The sequence below is a fragment of the Chiloscyllium plagiosum genome, unplaced genomic scaffold (assembly GCF_037043375.1).
Source record: "Chiloscyllium plagiosum isolate Xiang-an unplaced genomic scaffold, Cpla_swu_hap1 HiC_scaffold_12, whole genome shotgun sequence".
Lineage (NCBI taxonomy): Eukaryota > Metazoa > Chordata > Chondrichthyes > Orectolobiformes > Hemiscylliidae > Chiloscyllium > Chiloscyllium plagiosum.
In genome coordinates, this window is record NW_028270150.1 from 43265391 (window position 1) to 43286904 (window position 21514).

General features: G+C 35.0%; 1 protein-coding gene across 5 annotated transcripts in view; it reads left to right on the plus strand.

The window, feature by feature from the left end:
- pou2f1a (POU class 2 homeobox 1a) overlaps positions 1-18369 on the plus strand; it is a 202138-nt gene extending 183769 nt beyond the window's left edge. For all 5 annotated transcript variants that reach the window (XM_087992721.1, XM_087992723.1, XM_087992724.1 and 2 more), the window contains one exon: positions 811-18369. In XM_087992721.1, coding sequence (XP_087848847.1) covers positions 811-1109 — 299 coding nt within the window. In that variant the 3' untranslated portion in view covers positions 1110-18369. The remainder of the gene's footprint in view (positions 1-810) is intronic.
- Positions 18370-21514: the final 3145 nt, after the last annotated feature.

The following is a 21514-nucleotide window of genomic DNA, read 5'->3' on the forward strand; positions in this document are numbered from 1 at the left end:
CATAACATCTACCTGAAAGAGATATAGACAGCCTCAACATTTTATTGAAATGTAAAGATTTGGAAAATTAAATCAATGAGGTACATCAGGCAGTAAATGATATGAGCTCACAAAAGCTAAGTATGTTTATAGTAAAACCATAGGCTATGGTTTTAAATTGCGTTAAACCATAGTTGGCAAGAGAAATTGATACAGAGGCAAAACATGTTATGACATAACGTTTAAGTGATTTATTTTTGTAAACTGAAATTTGCAATATTTGTTAGTGCAAATGTATTTTTAACTGCCTGTATTAACTTCATTAGACTACTTGTAGCTAATCTGGTAATGAATTGATCAGGTATTATACATGAATGTAGTAATCTGAAATTAAACAATTAAAGAAAAACCTTTTGACTTCAAGCATGTTGGATATTAACATGTCCCTGATTAATTATTTCCTTTAAAGAAAACTTAACTCACTTATTCAAACTACAATACAAAATGATTGTGTACCAGTATTTTATGATTCTGGAATTTGCTCATTGATTATTTGAATTGAGTTTGGAAAGAATTGGGTTACTGTGTTATTTGGATGGAGTCTACAATTTGTAAACTTTTCTAAAGTTAATTTCATCACACATATATACATACAGCAATCTGAAAATGCATTTTTATGAGCCTTTGGCATTGTTATCAATAATTTTAATATATATGATAACACAAACTGTCATTTTTCCATTCTATTTCCCTTTTTGATGTACAGATGGTATGAAGAGCTTCACAAAATGCATTTATTCTAACCAGGGATCTCTTGTCATTTCTTCTCAGCGCTTGCATCTAGTGGAACACTTCCTATAACCTCCCTTGATGCCAGTGGAAATCTATTGTTTGCCAATGCAGCGAACCCAGGGGGTACTCCAAACATCGTGACAGCCCCTCTCTTTTTGAACCCACAAAACCTCTCCTTACTCACCAGCAACCCAGCCGTAAGCCTGATATCTGCTGCCGGGACAACTGGACATGCAGCGAGTCTCCAGATGGCCTCTATGTCAACTGATTCCAGCCAGAACTCTTCATTCACTGTGACCTCAGCAGGTGGGGCCACCAACACCACCAAGGCCCAATGAGACGTACTCCCTAGAATGGATCATTTAATCCAGTATGGGATGTGTAATTGGCTGCTTCCAGCAAAAGCAAAACTGATGTTTGCCTAATTTTTTAACTTGCTTTTCAGGATTGTGTCACAAATGACAAAAAAAAGACTTCTACCAAAAAGGAAACACGTGAATATTTATCGTTTCAGACGGTCGTAACAATATAGGAGTCATTAACAATGCATAGGCAAGGGTTCTGTCTCCTTTAGTATCTATTTTATTAGTTCTTTTTAATTGTGTGTTTATTTTAATTAGGTCTGTTGTACAGGCCTTTTTGTTTCATAAAGGTGTTTATATCATGTATAAATAGCATGGGTTTCTTTAACTGGTACAGTTTAGGCAGGCCTGTACTTGGGATGCTTGTGCATCTTTTTTTTCCCCTGTGTATACCGTTAAGAAAACTACATTGGGTTTTTATTTTTTTTTCTTCTTGTTAATGTCTCTTGAAATTATCTCCTTTCTTTTGGAAAAAAAAAGGTTGTTCCTTGTCGGGTACACTGTAGATTTATGCACCGTTTGTATAAAGTGGTTTACTGTTGGTTATTTTTGTAGGAAAGATTCAAAGTTAGATGCTTTGAGACAAAAGTTCGCAAACTGATGGTTTTAAAAACATTCTTGGTTTTTAAAATGGCTTAGTATGTCTGTCCTTCCTAAATGTAAGGGTTGGGTATGTTAGCAAATGTCATACCATCAGCGATATTGATCCACGTAGCTGAACAACTGGAAATGAGAAGACTTTATTGTCAGTGGATCATGGGTATCTTGTGAAGCTTTTGTCTTTGCTCAGATACTGAAACTAGTTGAAACCATCACGGAATATGGTAGAGATGAGCAAACTACAAATATGCAAGACCAACTATAAAAGCTAATGGGGAAAATTCATTATTTAGTTTCCAGAAACTGATTTATTTATAGAAACTAAATAATATATGTTCCCATAGAACTTGATAACACATCTAATGTTGGTGCAGTTTGGTGTTTGTTTATCTTTAAGGGAAAATAGGGTTGTTTTGAGACAAGCGGCTTACAGTATGCACAGTATGGCTTGAACCATTGCTGTAAGCGTATTAAAACCAAAAATTAAAGGACTGGAGTAGAGCATTGCAGTTCACATGGAATAAAAATGGTGTCTGTCATTTTCTGTAGTGAACTTGAAAGAGAGGAGCAAGGTTTATATTACAAGCCAGAATGATTGCTGTTGCCACATGTCCAGCATTCCCAATTGGTTAATGAACAACATGTTTAGATACTCAATATGTGTGAACTTTGTGCTGAGCTACCCACGGGAAATGAATGAGGTATAAATTTCTTTTGTTCAATAGCACGTGATATTTTCTGATAAACGCAGCTGATGTTTTAACAAATAATGTGCTTGAATCAAACAAGTGTTCGTTCAAAAAAGCCCGAGCTCTGTTGCTGACTATTCACTCATATTGCTGCACTATGCGTGTACCAAACAGATACTAGAATTGATGTTATAATTCAAATTCACGTTGGTTAATATTGTTCTTTGTGTTAGTCATAACAACTGGATTCAATTAAGTTTCTCATCTTAAGTAATGACAGTCACCATTTTTTTCCTTGTTAGTAACTACATTAATCTCCTTTTCAAGACACAAAATATGCAGTTCTGGTAGGGTTGCACTACCAAACTGCAAACAAAATGAATATGGCTGCCTACCAAATATGGACAGCTATTAAAAGCTTGAACCAAAGTCAGTTTTACCTAGCTGCTGTACCAATGACATTGTTTGCATGAGTGCAGTTAATAGGCATCAGTAATTTAGTTGCTCCTGTTCATAGAAGGTAAACAGTTACTATTTTCTACTTTTTAATGTCGTTTTTCAGGTGAAAGAATCTTCAAACGTGAAATTTACATTGTTGCAGAATAATAATCATTTTGTCAAGAGTCTGGTGCAACCAGTTTTCATTGGGTAATTCAAATTTACTGGATGGCTAAATGTAGACTGGTGTTAGTGATATTAAGAAAGTTAAAAATAATATTTCCAGTTGTACAAACCCTCACTGTCTAAATGTACAAAACAGATCCTGTGACAGATTGTACTGCTGCAGTACTTGTATCCTTCTAGTATTTGTACTCTTGTACTATTTTCACTGGGTATTCAAACAAATTTTAGAGGAATGTTGTTACTTTTCTAATAGTAGATTCTGGGCTTTGGACCAGTGGGAAATGTTTAGACCCCATGCACAAATGTAAACCAAAAACCTTTAGTCCTCCAAGGCAGGTATTTAACCAGGCCATTCTGTAATTCCAGCACCTACCCAAATTATATTTATGACACTTTTGCCCTCATTACTGTTTTCTATCATTGCTTTACTTTGCAATGACACCTAAAGTACAAAAATGTGCACAGTACTTGTGTATGGGAAGAATTAATGTTGCACCAGAAGTACAAACTATGCAATAAAGACCAGTTGTCTACAGTCACATTGGTGGCAATAATAAATTGCATCGCATGTGAGGAGCAGTAAAAAGATATCCCCACAATGCTGAGTGTCTGAATAAAGGTGAAGTGCTTTTCTAGAGATGACCTTTGCTTACTAATATACTTGCTTGGTAGCATGGCTCAAGTATTGGACATCAATTGTTGAGCTAGCTTTTCATTTAAGTAATTACATATTTACCACATAGAAAATAATTTGGACAGGTGAGTTATAATATTCAACCCATGTTGGTGTCAGCCTCGTGTACTTTGTAGCTTTTATTGCATGCCCTTTCATGTTAAACACGTGAATTAATAGATAAAACTGGTTCATTGAATAGCAGAAGGCTTTCTGTGAACACTTTTTTGTTCCTGATTTTTCCACTTGCTCCATAAATAGCAAATGTTTTAAAAAGCAACAAGAAGAAAAATAAGCATAAAGCTGAGATGACTGTTTCAGTTTTAAATACTAGACAGAACTGAATGCTGGTCATTGATGGTGGTAGTGAAACAGAAGTTGAAGGCATGCTCCATAGAAACTTTAAGACAATGCTTTCTAGCTGACCCCAGACCACAGTTAATATTTAAATTTTAAACCTAACTGAGCTAGTTCTAATTTTTTGTTGTGTATCTGAAAAGGAAACAAAATAAGTTGTGGTAAAGCTTTTAATTTTATATTCCTTAATGGATTAATGTTTTGCTACAAAGGTAGTCAGCGTATCATTGCATTTGTCTGTTGCAGAGAGAATCCTGCTTTTATTTGTGAGATGTTGTAGTTTGAAGCAATCAAACCAGGATTTTCTTTCAGGATTGTGTTTTGCCCTTGTTAGAGCTGGGCAGTATCATTTGCACCAACTCTGCAAACGCCAGTGGCTTATGTGACATTGAGGTTTGTCAATAAAAATTGGTTGTGTTCTTAGGTTTTTGGAATTGAATGATACATAGGTAAATATAAGGAATAGTTTTAATCATTAAAATTTAGTAATTTTAGTTAGCAGCAAACAATTCAGAGCTCTTATGGTTGCAATGGTTACAATTCATGCTCTCAAAGCTATTTATGCCATTGTCCCTTTTTGCCAACTTTCCATAAAGTCAGACACATACTGACTTAATCCATCAATCCATTTGAGTCAAAGTGGACTACTTTTTTTCAGATCAGATAAAATTGGTAAAAGCAAATCGCTCATTAAGGTGGGACATACTCCATGATAAATGCTAAATTATCCATTTTAAAAATATTGAATTCTGGAAGTGCTCTTACTAATAATTAATCAATTGACACTTCATGGATGAATATTTTACTCCTGTTTCTAAGCTGATTATCTGTTTTAAAGTAAATTCTAAAATATTGACTTCATCTTACTAATTTATTTGCCAAATTTCTTGCAACAGAAGCTCTTTTTGTTTTAAAAGCCTCCAATGCTAATGGATTAAATTTCAAACCTAAATATGTGAAATCCATGAACAGATGCTAGCAACATTTTGTAACTGAGACATTTACATGATCAGATTCAAATGACCCTGTTGCCTTTGAGACGTTTGTTCAAATATTGCTCCTCCTCAAACAGTTGGGGGTTGTGAACAGGAAGACTGTTGTGAATTTCAATACATTTCTTGAATGAAGTCTTAAACTGGTCCTCTGATGCAATTGTGTATTTTCATTGAGGATACACAAAATAAACTGGAAGTAAATGTGTCCATGTATCCATTTTCCACATTGTTGGAATATACCATTTTATTTCTGTTCATGTTTTATATGTTGTATAAATACTCGAATCTCAAAATTTTAATTATCCATTATTGAATGCAATACGTGTACACATTTTGCATATTTTCAGTGCATGTATATGCTCTTCCCAGACTTTTAAGTAGCAAGCTTTTGACTTTGATTTTCAAAGACTTAATCTAAACCATCTTTTCAAGATGTATAAATAATAATTGGTCTAACCCAAATAATTAGTATGTATATTAAGCATACATCAACAATGCATCATAAGAATACAATGTAAATGTCTTTGTTTAGGCATTAGATTGGATCATAGTTCTGTGGTGAAAGTTTTATTGCCCCGCTGTAATATAAGAGCAATGTCCCATTTTAACCGCTTGATCAGCTAAGGGCCAATAAATTCCTATAAGTTATTTTAGTTTAATGTTCTGCCATATAGTAATGTCTCTTTGGTCAAACATAACTTTGATGTGGAATAACAATTTGCATTGTTTGACAAATCAGGTGTCATTTTATTTTATGTTTGTTCCCTGACAATAGGACCTTTGGCAATAGGACCAGATATGTCAGAAGATTAGTTAGAATTCCTAAGGATTTTTGTGCTAGAGTTGCCACAAACATTGGTGATAGGCATCATCAACCAGGTGAAATCAGAAAGCAGCCACAGTGCTCCACTAAATAGATATGCCTTATCCAGTTCTCAAAATTGACTTACGTGAACTGAACGTCAATGCCTGCAGGCACTTTTATTTATAAACACAATTTAGATCATGGCTTATCACAAGAACTAGAAGCAGCAGTAGGTGATTCAACCCTGCTCCAAAATTCAGTACAGTCATGGCTGGTCTTATCTTGGCCTCAAATTCACTTTATGCCTGTTCCCTATGACCCTTTAATGTGTTACTTATTAATAATCTATCTTATCTTCTCCTCAAATTCATTTAGTGTCCCAGCATCCAAGGCTATCTGAGGTTGTGATTTTGACAGATTCACAACCATAATAATTCCTCCTCATCTTTGTTTTAAATCTGTCACCCCTTAGCCTAAGACTATAGCCTGTCATTCTAGATTGCCCCACAAGGGGAAACGTCCATTCTGCATCATCTTTGTCAATCCCCTTTAGCAACTTCAATACCTTAATTTACCTTAGATCTTAGATCTCCTCTCATTCTTCTAAACTTGAGTGAATCTGGGCCAAAGCTGCTTGATCTCTCCTCATAAGCCAAGTCTTTAATTTCTAGAATTAATCTAGTGAATCTTTTCATCTTTGGAAGTAATCTAGTGAAACTAACTCCATTTAGTTATAAACTCCTGGTATTCAAAATGAAAACTTCTTTAATGCAGATTTGTAATATTTCTGCATAGTGTTTAATGTCTGTTTCTCCCCTCTATTTTCTACTCCACAACTGATAACTCCATATTTGTCCTCCCTCAAAACACCAAAAAAAAAACAAAAATGCAAATTGACTGTGGAACTGGCAGTGCAGATCTGTTGATGATTTAATTCCCTATTTGTGGCAATAGCTTATTTCTTCAAGTATTAATAGCCACTCTTGAACCAAGAGCTACTGAATAATGCTTTGAAAAAGATCAATCCTTTGCTACAAACATAACTTATTTTATTAATGGTTAGTTGGTAAAAACATTGTATAGGATCTGTATTGACTTGATGAGGTTAACCCCTCAGCACGACATATAGAAATTGTCCTACAATATTCCATTAAATCCATAGTATCTTTCAGCAATGAAGGAGGCTGTTTGGCCTTTCCTGTTCAGTTTGCTTCCAGCATCTTTCAGACATTGCCTTCGAGATCATATTCTTGCATTAAAATAAAATTATCTTCCTCTCCCTCTAATCTTTTTGCCATTTATCTTAAGTCTGTTTTCCCTATTAGCAGTGATTTTTGTTTCAAGATATGTAACGCTGCTGCTGGGATGATGAATCCCTTATTATCATAGATATAGTTATCATGGTAGGACAGGATGGGCACCATATTGAGGAATCGCACCTTGGGCTGAAAGGAGGAAACTGATATTCCACTTAAGTCGATTACAGTTGTGTTTTCTTTTGAGGTTTTTGGAGCTGTCATGAGCTCCTTTCTGAGACCTGTACAGCATTGAGTGAATCCTGTTGAAGTGGTAGGGAGACCAAAAGTTAAATAGAAATAATGTATTTTCCCTATTTTATGTGAACAAAATTGGGGATGGGAAATCCCATCTGAACATATAATTATCCTCAACGTTGTTAAGTAAAAAATGGCTTTACATTATTTGTGCAAACATTTTCATTGAGAAATGAGACAGATCTTGCTCCATGTATGTAGGAAGTGAGTGAACTTTGTCCATTCATTGCAATCTTTTCATTAAGAAGAAATACCTCAGCATCGCTTAGCAATTATAGGCTTGCTTTGCAACGCAAAAACTATTCCTGGTGGATATGATTGTAGATTTAGAATGTAGATATTGATTTTTGGATGATACTTTTACTTAAAAGGACATGTTTATGGATTTAGTTTCTCTCTTGAAAAGGTGATCTTGATAACTAAAGAAAGAAATCAGTTAGTCATGACTCTATTTGCCAAAGCAAATGCCTTCTTTTGCAACTCAATTAAAATGTGGCCTAAGTTTTAGCATGTGTCATTTCACTATTTTTAAGCTAGTTAAGATTTGTATTCTACATTTTGAAATAGTACCATATTTTCATTTTCACCAGCCTTTTGATAGAAAGGGGTTAGTTCAGCAATGTTAGAATGGGAGAGGGTTCCACCACAGAAAAAGTGTTTCCTTAAAAAAAGGAAAAAGTGAACATGTTTTATCTGTGTTGTAAATTGAATGTAGTGTTTGTCACATTAATGGTTGAGTAAGTTTTTAAACTTTGTATTATTATTGTTGTTGATAGCAATGCTAAACAATTCAGTCTAGACCAAAAATATATCCTGCTCCTTGCACCTGCTTGACTGATCAAAGAACAATTAAGTTGATATGTGGCTGCAGTTGTCTCCAGTCATTTACTTTGTGCTTTAGAATAACAGAGGCTTGACACTTTGACTATCCTAGCTCTCATTGTTGTATCCAGTTGATAGAATGAGAATTTTCATGAATTTGGCAGTAATCTCGAGGTATCAAAATAGATTGTGTCAAATAGATGGATTCAGCAGTAATCATTAATTTTGTTTTTGGATTCAGAAGTTGCTATAAAACATCAGTAACATGATTTGACTTTTTTAAGGTAAAGTTCTGTACTAACAAATATTGGGGGTGTGCAATAATGTTCTTTTCATCTCGTGAAGATGGGTTCTCCAGATAGTTGACTATTTTAAGTTGTTGAAGTGGCAACTTTGTCAATCTAATCTTTTATATATACGTTTGGTCAATAATTATTGTCATTATATGTTTTAGCTATACAACGTCTTCATCAAATTAATAATAGTTTAATTCTGTACTTCCCTGCCCTTTGCCAGTTTCTTTTTTATGTTTCATGCAATTCAGCGCATTCTGCTGTGAAAACTGTCTGATTGCAGTTTGAAATAGCTGTCCTTTTGAGTTTGGTTTGCTTTTCAAAAAAAAAGCTATTCAATTTCTGTATTTATCTATTTTTTTGTTTTCTTTTTGATTTGTAGTTTTATATTCTAACAATGTGAAAATATTAATAAATGTGTTATATATTGCACACCCTTAAATATTATCATTAATTCTGCTATTGTGCTAACATCCAAAAGTAAATAGATACTAAGTTTTTATGCCAATTGTGGCATAGGTGTAGGTTAAATATCTATAAAAGCCAAGTTATTGCAAAACTGGGTAGTGCTGTGGGTAGTTACAAATTCAGGCTACACTGGTGTTGCTGAACAACTACATTTGAGCTTTGCATAACAAATGCCTTTCTGGTGTCATTACATGAAGCTGTAGTCTGGTATTGATACTAGTCTATGACTGTTGGACATTGATGATGTTTGCTCTGCTTTTTGTATTAGAAATTTGAAGTTATACCAAGGTTGGGCATTACAGAACTTCAGATTAAAATTGTTGTGTCAGGATCTTTGATCACTTAGCTTGCCATACCAAACAAGGTAACTGACTTTTGTCTCCTAAAATATTCAATTAATTTTGCTGCAGTTTCAGCCTGTTTGTGTTGCAGTAATACTTTTAAACAATAAATAATGAATAGCAAGTAAAAAGGATTACTTAGAAAAGTCACAGTATTCTGTAGTATTAAGATCAGCAAAAGGTTTGGAATATTTCTTGTTGAGTGTTTCCAGCATTTCCTGGTTTTATACCATTTGAAATAGCTTCCAAACAGCCCACAACATTGCTACTTTTTTCTCTTGCTCCCCATCTTTCAAAAGGAAATTTGAAATATTCCAAGGCTTTTCGGTCATCCTTGGTACAGTATTAAAAATGTTACCCAGCTTTTGATACTGTATTCATATGAAGTGCCCGATGAAAATGTTGCAGCTGACTCTGATTTAAAGAAGCTAGTGATATCTGACCATTTTTTTGCTTTATTATGCTTTCTTTGATATACTCCTAAACTAGTAACAATAGTTCACTACAGGAATAATAAAAGTTGCTTGACTCTTGTGTCAAATGCTCCAAAAATTCTCTGATCAATCCATTTTCTTGTTGCTATAGGCTAAACAGTTTTTCATTTTCTCTGCATTTCCTGTGCAATGAGATCTGATCTGTATAATCACTATTTGCTTATATTTAAACTGTCTCCACAATTATTTAGGGTTACAATTTATTTATAATTAGTCAAACTTTTCAATTTTTGACAGTCAGAATATCCATGTAAATTGGTGATACTGATTATTTATATATAAACGAGTTGTTCACTTTGCTCCGTGGTGAAGTCAAATCTGCTGTTATTCATCATCCTTTTTTCACCCAGAAGTTCTCAAAGAAAGCAAAATAAAATTGTTAGCTTTTAATTGGTAGATACACACAGCTTCATCACTGATATTAAATTCCTTGCTTTGAAATGATAAGGAAAGGCATAAAAACCAATTGGTGATACAGTTATTAGTTGTTGAAATATGGAGTTGGAATCATTTAAAGTAGGAACAAACTAAATTAAGGATTCTGAAAGTATAAATGTTTGGTTACCTTGAGGTTTATAAATACAAAAACAAAACTTTTACTACAAATCTGCCCTGATGGATTTTGCAGGTAGAATTGATTCTCATTTTAGTGGCTGGTTTTGTAAAGAGCTACATACGCTGAGAGAATGATGTTTAAAAAAAATGTCTTAATGCATCCATTCCAGTTATACAAGAAGAGCACTTGGAACAAAATATGAGTCAGTTTGTATAGTAAATTAATAAATGAAGGAATTCTGAGGAAGAAAATGAAATTCTGTCAGATTTATTCCCATGGTTGTTATGAATACCAGACAGGTTTCTATACTTCGATCTTTATAGCAACCTCCTTAAAATATTATGTATAACTGTCCCCATATATATTGTGAAAGCATCGCATCTATAATAGGACAATCATACAGTCAGTTACTTTTGTAAGGTGCATTTGAGATTTTGTCACAGTCTTAGTCTGAATCAGAAATTACTGGTTAATTAATAGGTTTTGTTTTAAGTTGTATTAATTAACATTAATCATTCTAATTATGGTAGAATAGCAACTTAGCTGCATTAGAAATGAATTTTCTGAGGAATGAAATTTGTTACCCATAATAAAAATGACCCATTGTATTCCATTATATTTTGTTTATCAATTGATTTGGGTACTTTTAAAAATATCATATTGCCCAACCAACAACCACTAATATCCTGACTTACTGTTCTCAAATAGAAGTTTAGAGACTGTGACTACGCCAACTATCCTAGGAATTGCCCTGTCCAGGCAATGGTGGGTTTTTGAAATTACATCATATTAAATGACATCATCAATGCTGCAACACATTACACAATTGCTTTTGTTACTGAGCTACAAGGGGGATGGAAAATATACCATGTCTGATAGCCCATTTGCTCTAGCATATTACAGATTGAAATGGAAATGTTTCAGGTTTACATTTGTCTACTCACATGGTGTGATTATTTCATTTTCTTCCTCAGTTGCTTAAATGGTGCTGTCACCATTTGTTCTGTGTACAGGAGCTGTTGTATACCTCATTTCTAACTCATGACTGAGTAACTCGCTTTAATCTCCCCCCTCAGAGTGGCTGAACCTGCTACTGATTGTATACTTAAACTGTATACTTAAAACAAAAGAATCTGGCATGTATTAGCACAAGCACAGCAGGAGAATAACAGCAGTCAGAATTGACAACTAAAGTTAAAGTAAGCACTAGGGTATTGCAATCCTTTAACCTTTCCATTATGTCTTTAACTGTTTCATTAGCTGTTAATTCCCTCCACTCTTTCTTTCATCCCACTATATTTTTAGGCAAACTCTAGAACTACTGACGCGCCAGACATAATTAATGGCATGTAGGCAACTAAGTGCTTTATTTATCCAGCAGTTCATGCTCTTCATAGTATGTCCTGAGCAGGTTGTTGGGCTGACTCTCGGCTCCTTAATTGGAGAACTTGTTAGGCATGATGGCAAGCCACCTCACCATTCTTACTGGATGTGTGTATTTCATTTGTTGCAAACCTAGTTTTTAATGACTGAAAAAAACTGTTGTCTTTTCTGATTGGGATAGGCTAATGAACACTAGCAAAGTGACTTTATGCTGAAATAATTTACCAAATTCTGTCTATTATGTGTTGGCTCATTTCTAATTGCTTAAGACCACACTTCTTAATAAAACTTACATTTTATGTGCTTAAAATAAAACAAGGAGCTTGATTTCTGACAGTGATTTTCAGTCAAAAACAAAAATATGTTACTTTGTACTAATTCTTCTCCCTGGCTGCATCAGTCAGTTATTCAGAGGCTCAAACGAATGAATGCACAGTAGTGTTCATAGCCAAATATTGGTTGAATATCGAGGGGCTGTTCAGTTTTGACAATCTCGTAAGGGTTTGTGTCCATCATTAAAAGTACCCTGAGAATAACACTCACTCTCTGAATGTAAATGTTAGTGATGGTCATTCCTGCCAAGCTTGGTGCTTTTATTACATGCCAGCAACCTTTCATTGTGCTGATAAAACCAAAGACTTACTAATGATTGTATGAATTAATTTTTTTAAATGTCTTCAGTCCTAAACTAATCTTATTTCAAAAGTGTAAATTGCTTACAGTGACAAAAGAATTGCATAAAGCAAAATAAATCTGCTTCATTCTACCTATTAAATAATAGAGGGCCAGGTAAAAGTGGAGCACGTGTGCTATTTGATTGGTTAAAGGACTGGAGACTCCTGTGGTAGGGTTGGCTCTTCTGAGGGGCATTTATCCCTTTGGGCTGGGTGATCTGAATTAATACACACTGAGGTGCTCTTCAGAACTGACTATAACTGGCTGGACGCTGCCATTTCATTTTGCGAAAGAAAAATGAAGACTAAAAAATATGTAGCTTGCTTACAAAGATTTCATATCCTTTTCATAATACCACTGTGCAACTATGCATTGTATTCCTCAACCTTGTACTAGATAGAGTCAGTACTTTTTTGTGTAGAGAAAGGTGGATTTCTTTGTGTTCAGTGATTTTTTTTTGAGTGCTAAATGGGGGTTGTAGGATCATACAAGCTCTATCCCAAAGCGAAATACAAATGTTAACATTCGCCTAATGCAGATACCAAAGATTTGTTTCTTCTTTGCAACCTTAATTGTGTATTAAATGCAATTACCCAGCAGGCATTAGTCTAACCTCAGTAATTCCAAAGCTTAGATGTATATTTTGGTATATTTCTGGGATAAAGGTTTTTTTTTGTCAAATCCTTGTTCGTTTCAGTGTATTGCTCTTAAGTCATGGCATGAGATAAAAAAAAATAAATTGTCTTTCTTGGTAGTTTAAGATATAGTATTTTTGTATGTTTTGGGTGTGTCTTTGTGTGTGAGAACATAATTGTTTTTCACTGCCTAGTTGTTCATAGTTTTAAAAGTGTACATATTATCCAATTTTGGACGTCCGCAGGCTTGTATTCTTTAGATGTGTTATTTATTGGAAGATTTTTAAAAACAAAGTTTTTCAATAGACAGTATTCCTTTCTTATATAAAAAATATCTACATGATAACCTTCAAAAGTTAAATCATATTTTTAAATTATACCTTCATCATTCACAATTAAGTTATTCAATTTGGTGTAGTGTTTTTCATTAGGAATGCAAAATTTCCACCCAGACCAACATTAAAGATGGTTACAGCCTATGGTTTATGTATATTAAATCTAAAATTTTCAAACTGAGGCATTGTTTTTTGCCTTTTCGAACATCTTATTAGTTATTCTTATTCAGGGTGTTCCACTCTTCCTTCCCGTTCTCTGGTTTGGTTTGCCAATGAGCATAAACTGTTAACACTCATGCATATTGTTCAGTGCGGGACTGACAAGATAAAGAGTTTAGATAAATATATAATTCACTAATTCCACATGACCATATGATGAATCTAAACATTCCTGAGAATGAATATAATGGTTTTATCTAATCATATTTAAACTAAGTTAATCAGGAATTATGGGAACAATAGCAAAATACTACTTTTCTGACCTAAAATGATATGTAGATATGAGTTTTGCTGGTGTTCGACATCTATTCTGTTGATGAATCCTGTATATGATCAAGAAAAAAGGGATACTGTTGCCAATGAATAAATTTCATGATTTATTAATTCATTATGAATGAAGATGTGAAACAACTCAGCAGTTGTAACTGTAACATTTTCAATTGCGTTGAACTATCCCCACATGTGCATGGTGTATTTATTGTACAATAAGACTGCAGCACAGGTAACCTGCGGACGTCCCTATATCCAGTGCACCTTAATGCAGTACCACAGTTGAGTGTGTTCACATATACCCTGATGACAATTTTATGTATTAACTTCTGATAGATAGTTACTAATGTCAGACCTTTTACCAGTGCAAATGTTCCAAAAAGAAACTATAGGTAATGAGTTGATATCATCTTATACTACTTGCTATCATTTCTTGTTGGGACTTGGATAACCAGATTTGTTGCAAAATTCCCGAAACAACAAAAATTCAATTGACAGCAAATCTAAAGCTAAAGTAAACTTCCAACATGAAATCCTGAAGTGTTTGTTGTTCTGGGGCAAGATACAGTTCTCCTAAAATACTGTAAATGCTGAAAATTTCAGCAGTAACAGGAGAATACTGTCTTAAGAGAAATCCAATTGGCACTCAATTCATCAATATAGTTTGCATAAACAATTGTTGTTACAAACCTTGTTTGTCAATTTTTTGAGTCTTTTTCAGGAACTTGAATAAAAGTTTTTTTTGAAAACAACAGAATTTGTGAAACTCTAATATTTGATGGAAGGATGAGATGGTGCAGGATATTGAAAAGAAACTGTTTAATCTTGTGGAAGATTGTGTACTTGCTTTCCAGTTTCCCAGATTTCTTCACTGTAAAATTCTAATGAAAAGTCAGTTTAATTACCAAACGATTGCACTGAAGTTGGTCCATATGTATTTGCATCAATCTAAAACAAATTCGATGCTTGGTAATAAAGATAACTTCTTGTGATGTTTGTCTGGATGCATGGCTTCAAATTTATCATAAAACATCAAAATCTTGATTTATGACTGGAAATGTCTAACTGTCATGAACTGAAAGTGAAATTGCAACTAATTTGCATTGCTCCCCATAAAAACCATGAAACCCCATTATCACCATTTAAGATTCTCCTCCTGAATATGTGAAACTGTTGGTGCTGACTCACCCAGAAAGGACTGACCACACCCTAACAACCTTGTAGGTTTTTCTTTTAATCAACCTGTCACAGAATTGATATTACATAGCTCTGGAGCGGATGGGACTTGAATCCAGACCACCTGGCCCAGAGGTAGGAACATTACTTCTGCACCGCAAAGGCCCTTGCTTGCACCATTGTAAATTTCAGAATGCTTGATGAAGACCCGCTTAATGCTCATTTACTATTTAGTGAAAATAAGCAGTTTTTGATAAAATGATACAAGAGAATCGGAGAGATTATTGAAAAAGTGAAGAACAAGGCATAAAATAAATTAACCTGTTCGGCAGTGTAAAAGCGTTACTGTACACTTTCTACAGAGATATAGTCCAACCATTTACTAAAATGATGTGCACGTGGGGTTCTCCTTAATTGCCATTAAGTAATAGCTTATTATTTGAACTGAAAATGAGCTCGCCTAGATTTTAATCTTTGATTTTAAGGTCTTGATAAGTTATTCCAATCTCCTATTTTGTTAACTGTCTATCTTGCTATTTATTCCTGTGTGTGTTGACACTTGGGTATATCAACAATTCTGTTTGTCCAGAACATTAGTTTCCCTTGTTTCCTCATCATCTGGGAATGTCTGCCCCAATGAATATATGTTATGATATAAAAATGCTTTCTCTTTGAATAATTTGATTATATCAATTATCTTCAATATTTGTTCTATAGCACTAATCTAAATACTTTTCCATCCAAATGTAGGATATCTTCACTGTTTTTGTGAAGTAATGTTCAAGAGAATTGGTTTTATTAAATAGGAAAAATAAGTGTAGTTCCTCAAGTTTTCTTGTTATTACCAGAAATTTTAAAATAATCCAAATGGAATAATTCTGGCAGGGTGCATAATGTTAAAATGAACCACTGATCAGTAATTTACAGAACGATTAAAACTTGTTTAAAAGGTCTAGTGTACAACTTTGGCAACTAGCAACTTTAACTAATTTCTAAGAAAAAAAGTTATTACCAAGGTAAAAGTTGATGGTAAAATTAGAAATGTTGCACAAAGAGACCTAATGTATATGAATATGAAAAAGCAAATTGCCTTTACCATTGATTTTCCCCTTTGGTGCCTCTAGATGTACATCAGTTTCAGTTGACTAGTAGAAAGTTTGCAAATAGGCAGTTAATCACCATGGTCTAGATTCAAGAATAACAGGAAAGACTAGTAAATTTAGTTAGCTATTGTGACCGTTATATATTTTATTTGGTCAATTCACCTCCATTTAAAATGGTTACGAAGAAATTTCAGAAGTATTAATAAATGTTGTGTGAATATGAAAAATGCAAAATTAGGAACAATTTTACATAACCATTTTACCACATTTAAATAAACAAGGCCCATGCATATATTTTAATCCTGACTCAATGGGATTCAGAATTGTTACATCACAGGTTGGTATGTTTTTATTACTAATCCACCAGTTTCAGTTCAATCAACAGCTAACTGTGTGACATTTTACTGTGAATGTTTTTATACACCAAGTGGCATAATCCTTTTAAAGAGTGGTAATGGAAAATTTAACATGGTTCTAGCCTTTATGGTTGGAAGACAGGAATGCAACATTATGCTGTGTGAATATTTTTGAGGATAAACTGGTGTGAATACATATATCATTGTAATTTTCTACTGACACATTGCAACAGTAAGGCATTATTGTTAAGCATTGATTTGTATATTGCTGTGTACTGGTATAATTTTATGAACGTACAATGTACAGTATCATTTCTGGCTCATGATAAACTCAGAAGTTCGAAGAGTAACCTTTGGAACACTGTAAGAACTAACTGTCAGGATATTAAATTTTACACTTTGACAAATTTAGTAACTTGATTTTTTTTGGTGTTTTTGTTTATTTCTGGTCCTACATATTATGCCGTGTTTAGTCTTAGGTTTTCTTCGTTCGTGAATTACATGGGTACACAATGTAAATCTTTTCAGTTGTATATTTTTAAATTGTATATTCAATTTTCTAACACATTTGTATACATTTAACTGGAAGTCACTAAGTCAAATCTTGATGATTAAGGGGCCTTTAGTGTACTACTGATGACTTTAGAAAAGTATTTTTGACAAATTTTGTTGTGAATTTCTGGGAAATTACTTAATCTTTAAGGGGTTGAACATATTGAACAATGCCTGAACCAACAACAGTATTTGGATTTGATGTCAACTATGAAGCAATTGAATTGTCTTTTTTTTTGAGGCATCAGAAATAGCTCATTTCTTCCAACACTTAAAACATTTAGTAGTTATTAACTATATCACTATGTAGTTGCAGAGATTAATTTAAAATTCAGTACCTCATTGGATAGCAATGAAAATAGTACATTTAGTCATCTAAATTAGTTGTCAAACTAAGAATCTGTAATTCGGATTTTACAGGTTTTACTTTTTCTGCTCATTGTTATTTAGATTCCTAACTATGTTTTCCTCTGGTCAATTAACTAAATATCTCACTGTTAGGGATGATCTTGCTTCCCTAACATAGGTACTGTAAACATGCTTTATTTAGAAAACAGGTTCATCAAATATAGATAAATAATCACCCAGCATATAGGTGAAAGTTTGAACTGGAACTAGGAAGCTGTATTGGATGTTTCAACTCAGGAGCCAGCAAAACAAACTGGTCTAAATTAGCTGGTAACATCTATAACTGAAGACCATTTTCCATCCTTCCCAATCAAGATGTGACAACAACATTCTTTGAAATTTTAAAAATTTTTTAAAGAAAAGACTGATTTAGATTATTGCAAATATTTCTGATTTTACATGATGCTGCCTGATTTTAAGGTCATGTTAAATGGCTACTAGTCTGGTCTGCTGTACATGCGATAAATATTTGAGCTTTAAGATGTTAATTTATTCCCTACCCCTTTAATTTAAAAATATCTATTCAAACAAGAGCCTATTTTTCTAATTTATTATGAAACCGGATACACAGCGATAGGTATTCATGATGAACTGCTCAATTGTATTAGAAATGCAAAATTTAACAATATTGCTTTTGTCTGCATTAAGGTACTCTTTGGTTTTTAACTTCCCTTTTCAAAATCTGTTCCATTGTGTAGTGAGTAATTGCAGTTAAAGCTGTCTTCGATAACTGCCATGAAAGATTTCCATTGCAGCTAGATTTTTTTGTATTGTAATGTGGTCATTTTATCTAATCATTTTGTATTCATTTTTGTAATGGCGTCTTGATTCATTAAAAATATGACTTAAATATTGATGGGAAACTTACTTATTTCTGATTGGGGGTGCCGGTGTTGGACTGGGGTGTACAAAGTTAAAAATCACACAACGCCAGGTTAGTCCAACAGGTTTATTTGGAAGTACTAGCTTTCGGAGTGCTGCTCCTTCATCAGGTGGCTGTGGAGCATAAGATCGTAAGACATAGAATTTATAGCAAATGTTTACAGTGTGAAGCAACTGAGATGATATATTGAAAAAGACCTGGATTGTATAAGTCTCTTTATCTTTTAGAATGACCATGTTGGTTTCTGTTCTTTCATATGTAAATCCCAGAACTTTTCTTTTAAAGTTACATTCTCAAGTGAACTTTAACAATAGGTGCTATGTCAGCTCAAACAATGCATTGACGTTGTGAGGTTAAAGTCTGTGTCCCAATGTTCAGACTGATTCTATTTCTAAAAACAAGGATTTACAGAATCTTATATGGATTCAGTTTTGAGCAAAATAAAATGTAATTCTGCAAGTACAAATTCACCCTACAAACTTAAATGTGGGTGGGGAGGGGTGGTTGTGAGTGTCTGAGAAAGTGTGTGAGTGTAAAGGGGTACAAGTCTGTGAGAGGGTGGGAGGTGGGGGGGATATGTATGTGTGAGTGTATGAGAGAGGATCTGCATGAGTGTCTGGATCTGTAGGAGTTTGTGTGTGTGTGTAGTGCAGCGGGGTCACCTGTAGTGTCACTTATTTCTGCTTACCTTTGTGCGGTTCATTTTTTTTTTGCAGTAACATTAAAAGCTAATCTTAAACAGTCTATTTATCATCCAGGAAAATGATGTACTACCCAGGCTTTTGAATTTAACTTCTAAAGTAAGGTGTCAGACAGCACTAAAACTGATTTATTTTTACCAGAACAGCACCATCTACAACAATCCAAATCACAGACTTCAAATAGATGAATTATAGTAGTCAGAATGGGCAATGCTTCTTTCACATTGCACACCATAATATACCCAAAATCATCATTATATACACATTCCTCAATGTGCAGGGGGTCATTGATGGCTATCCTTTTTAAACAGAAGCAATTTGGCAAGGATACTAATTATGCACAGTGTCTGGAACTGCGTAGTCTGCTGGATATTAATATATATATTCAATAGAAATCTTGTACAGTTGTGCGACAGGCAATGATGAAATTTTAATTCAATTCTATGTAGATTAAAGGCTATCCTAAATGTCAACATGTAAGCAATGTAATTATCATAAAACCCATCTGGTTCCCTAATATCTGATAGGGAAGGAAATCTGCTATCCTTCCCTGGTCTGAGCAGCAGGTGACTCCGACCCACAACAATGTGGTTGAATTTTAACTACCCTCTGAAATGGCCGAGTAAGTCAATCGGTTTTAACTAATCACTACAAAATCTAAAGAAAGGAATGAAACCAGACTGACCACCTTGCATCAATCCAGGCAGCAAAAACAGCAGTGGGAATCACAGCCATCCCAACCTTGCAAGATCCCCTTTACAAAACTCTGGGGTCCTCTGCCAAAATTGAAGGAACTATCTCACAGACTAGTCATACTCTCAGTATCATACCTTACAATGTCCTAGATACTGTCATCAAACATAGCAGTTGCACCACCACTGACCAAGCCAGCCAAGTTAATAAGGGCATGGCTGCTAGATTGAGTCTACAGCAAATGGTGACAGAACTAAGCGAGGGAAAAATCTATTTGACAACTCCCTCGCCAATCTACTTGTTGCAGATGCATTCATCCATGACAGCAGTAGGGTGACCTCCCACACGGTCCTCATGAAGGTAAAATCCTGTGCTCACATCGAGGATACCCTCCACTCGTGTAATTCTACCACCATCTTAAATGTTGAACAGAAATAGCGTTTCTAAACTGAACATCCGTGAAGCATTGAGCCATCGCCAGCAGCTGAATTCTACTCAGCCACAATCTAACCTAGGGCAGCACAGTGTCTCAGTGGTTAGCACTGCTGCCTCACAACACCTGGGTTCGATCCTGCCTGTCTGTGTGGAGTTTGCACATTCTCCCTGTGTCTGTGTGGGTTTCCTCCGGGTGCACTGGTTTCCTCCCACAATCCAAAGATGCGCAGGTCAGGTGAATTGGCCATGCTAAATTGCCCACAGTGATGGATGTGTTAGTCAGCAGTAAATATAGGGTAGGGGAATGGGTTTGGGTGGGTCCCTCTTCGGAGGGGCGATGTGGACTTGTTGGGCCGAAGGGCCTGTTTCCAAACTGTAGAGAATCTAATCTAATCTAATGGCCCAGCTTATTGCTCATTCACACATTACCATCAAGTTGCAGTGGCCCAGTAGTTAGCACTGCTGCCTCTCAACACCAGGGTCCCAGGTTCGATTCCAGCGTCGGGTGCCTGTGAACTTTGCACATTCTCCGTGTCTGCGTGGGTTTCCTCCCACAGTCCAAAGATGTGCAGGCCATGTGAATTGGCTGTGTTAAATTGCACCATAGTGTTAGGTGCATCAGTCAGAGGGAAATGGGTCCGAGTGGGTTACTCTTCGGAAGGTCAGTGTGGACTTGTTGGGCCGAAGGGCCTATTTCTACATTGTAGGGAATCTAATCTGTCATGAAATCAATCCTTGTTCAATGAAGAGTGCTGAAGGTCATACCAGAAGCAACACCAGGCATACCTAAAAATGAAGTGTCACCTTGGTGAAAATACAGCACAGGATGACTTGCCTGCCAAACTATGGAAGCAGCATGCAATAGACATGGCTAAGTGATCTCTCAATCAAATGATCAGATCTAAACACAGCAATACTGCTACATCTGTCATGAATATTTTGGATAATCGAACAATTACCAGTAAGCAGAGGCTCCAAAAATATCCACATCTTCAACAATAGGGGAGCCAAACACATCAATGCAAGAGACAAAGCTGAAAACTAGTGTCCATTTTCAGCCAGATGTCCTCAGTGTCTTCAACCAATTTTATCTCCTCCACATGATATGTATCTTATGAAGGCAATGGATACTGCAAAGGATATGGGGCCTGCAACACCCTGGTAATAGTATTGATATATATTCCAGAAGTATCCAAACCCTTGGCCAAATTCTTCCAGCTACAACACTGGCCCTACAAATGATGTAGAAATTGCCCAGGTATGTCCCGTGAGCAAGAAGCAGGTCAA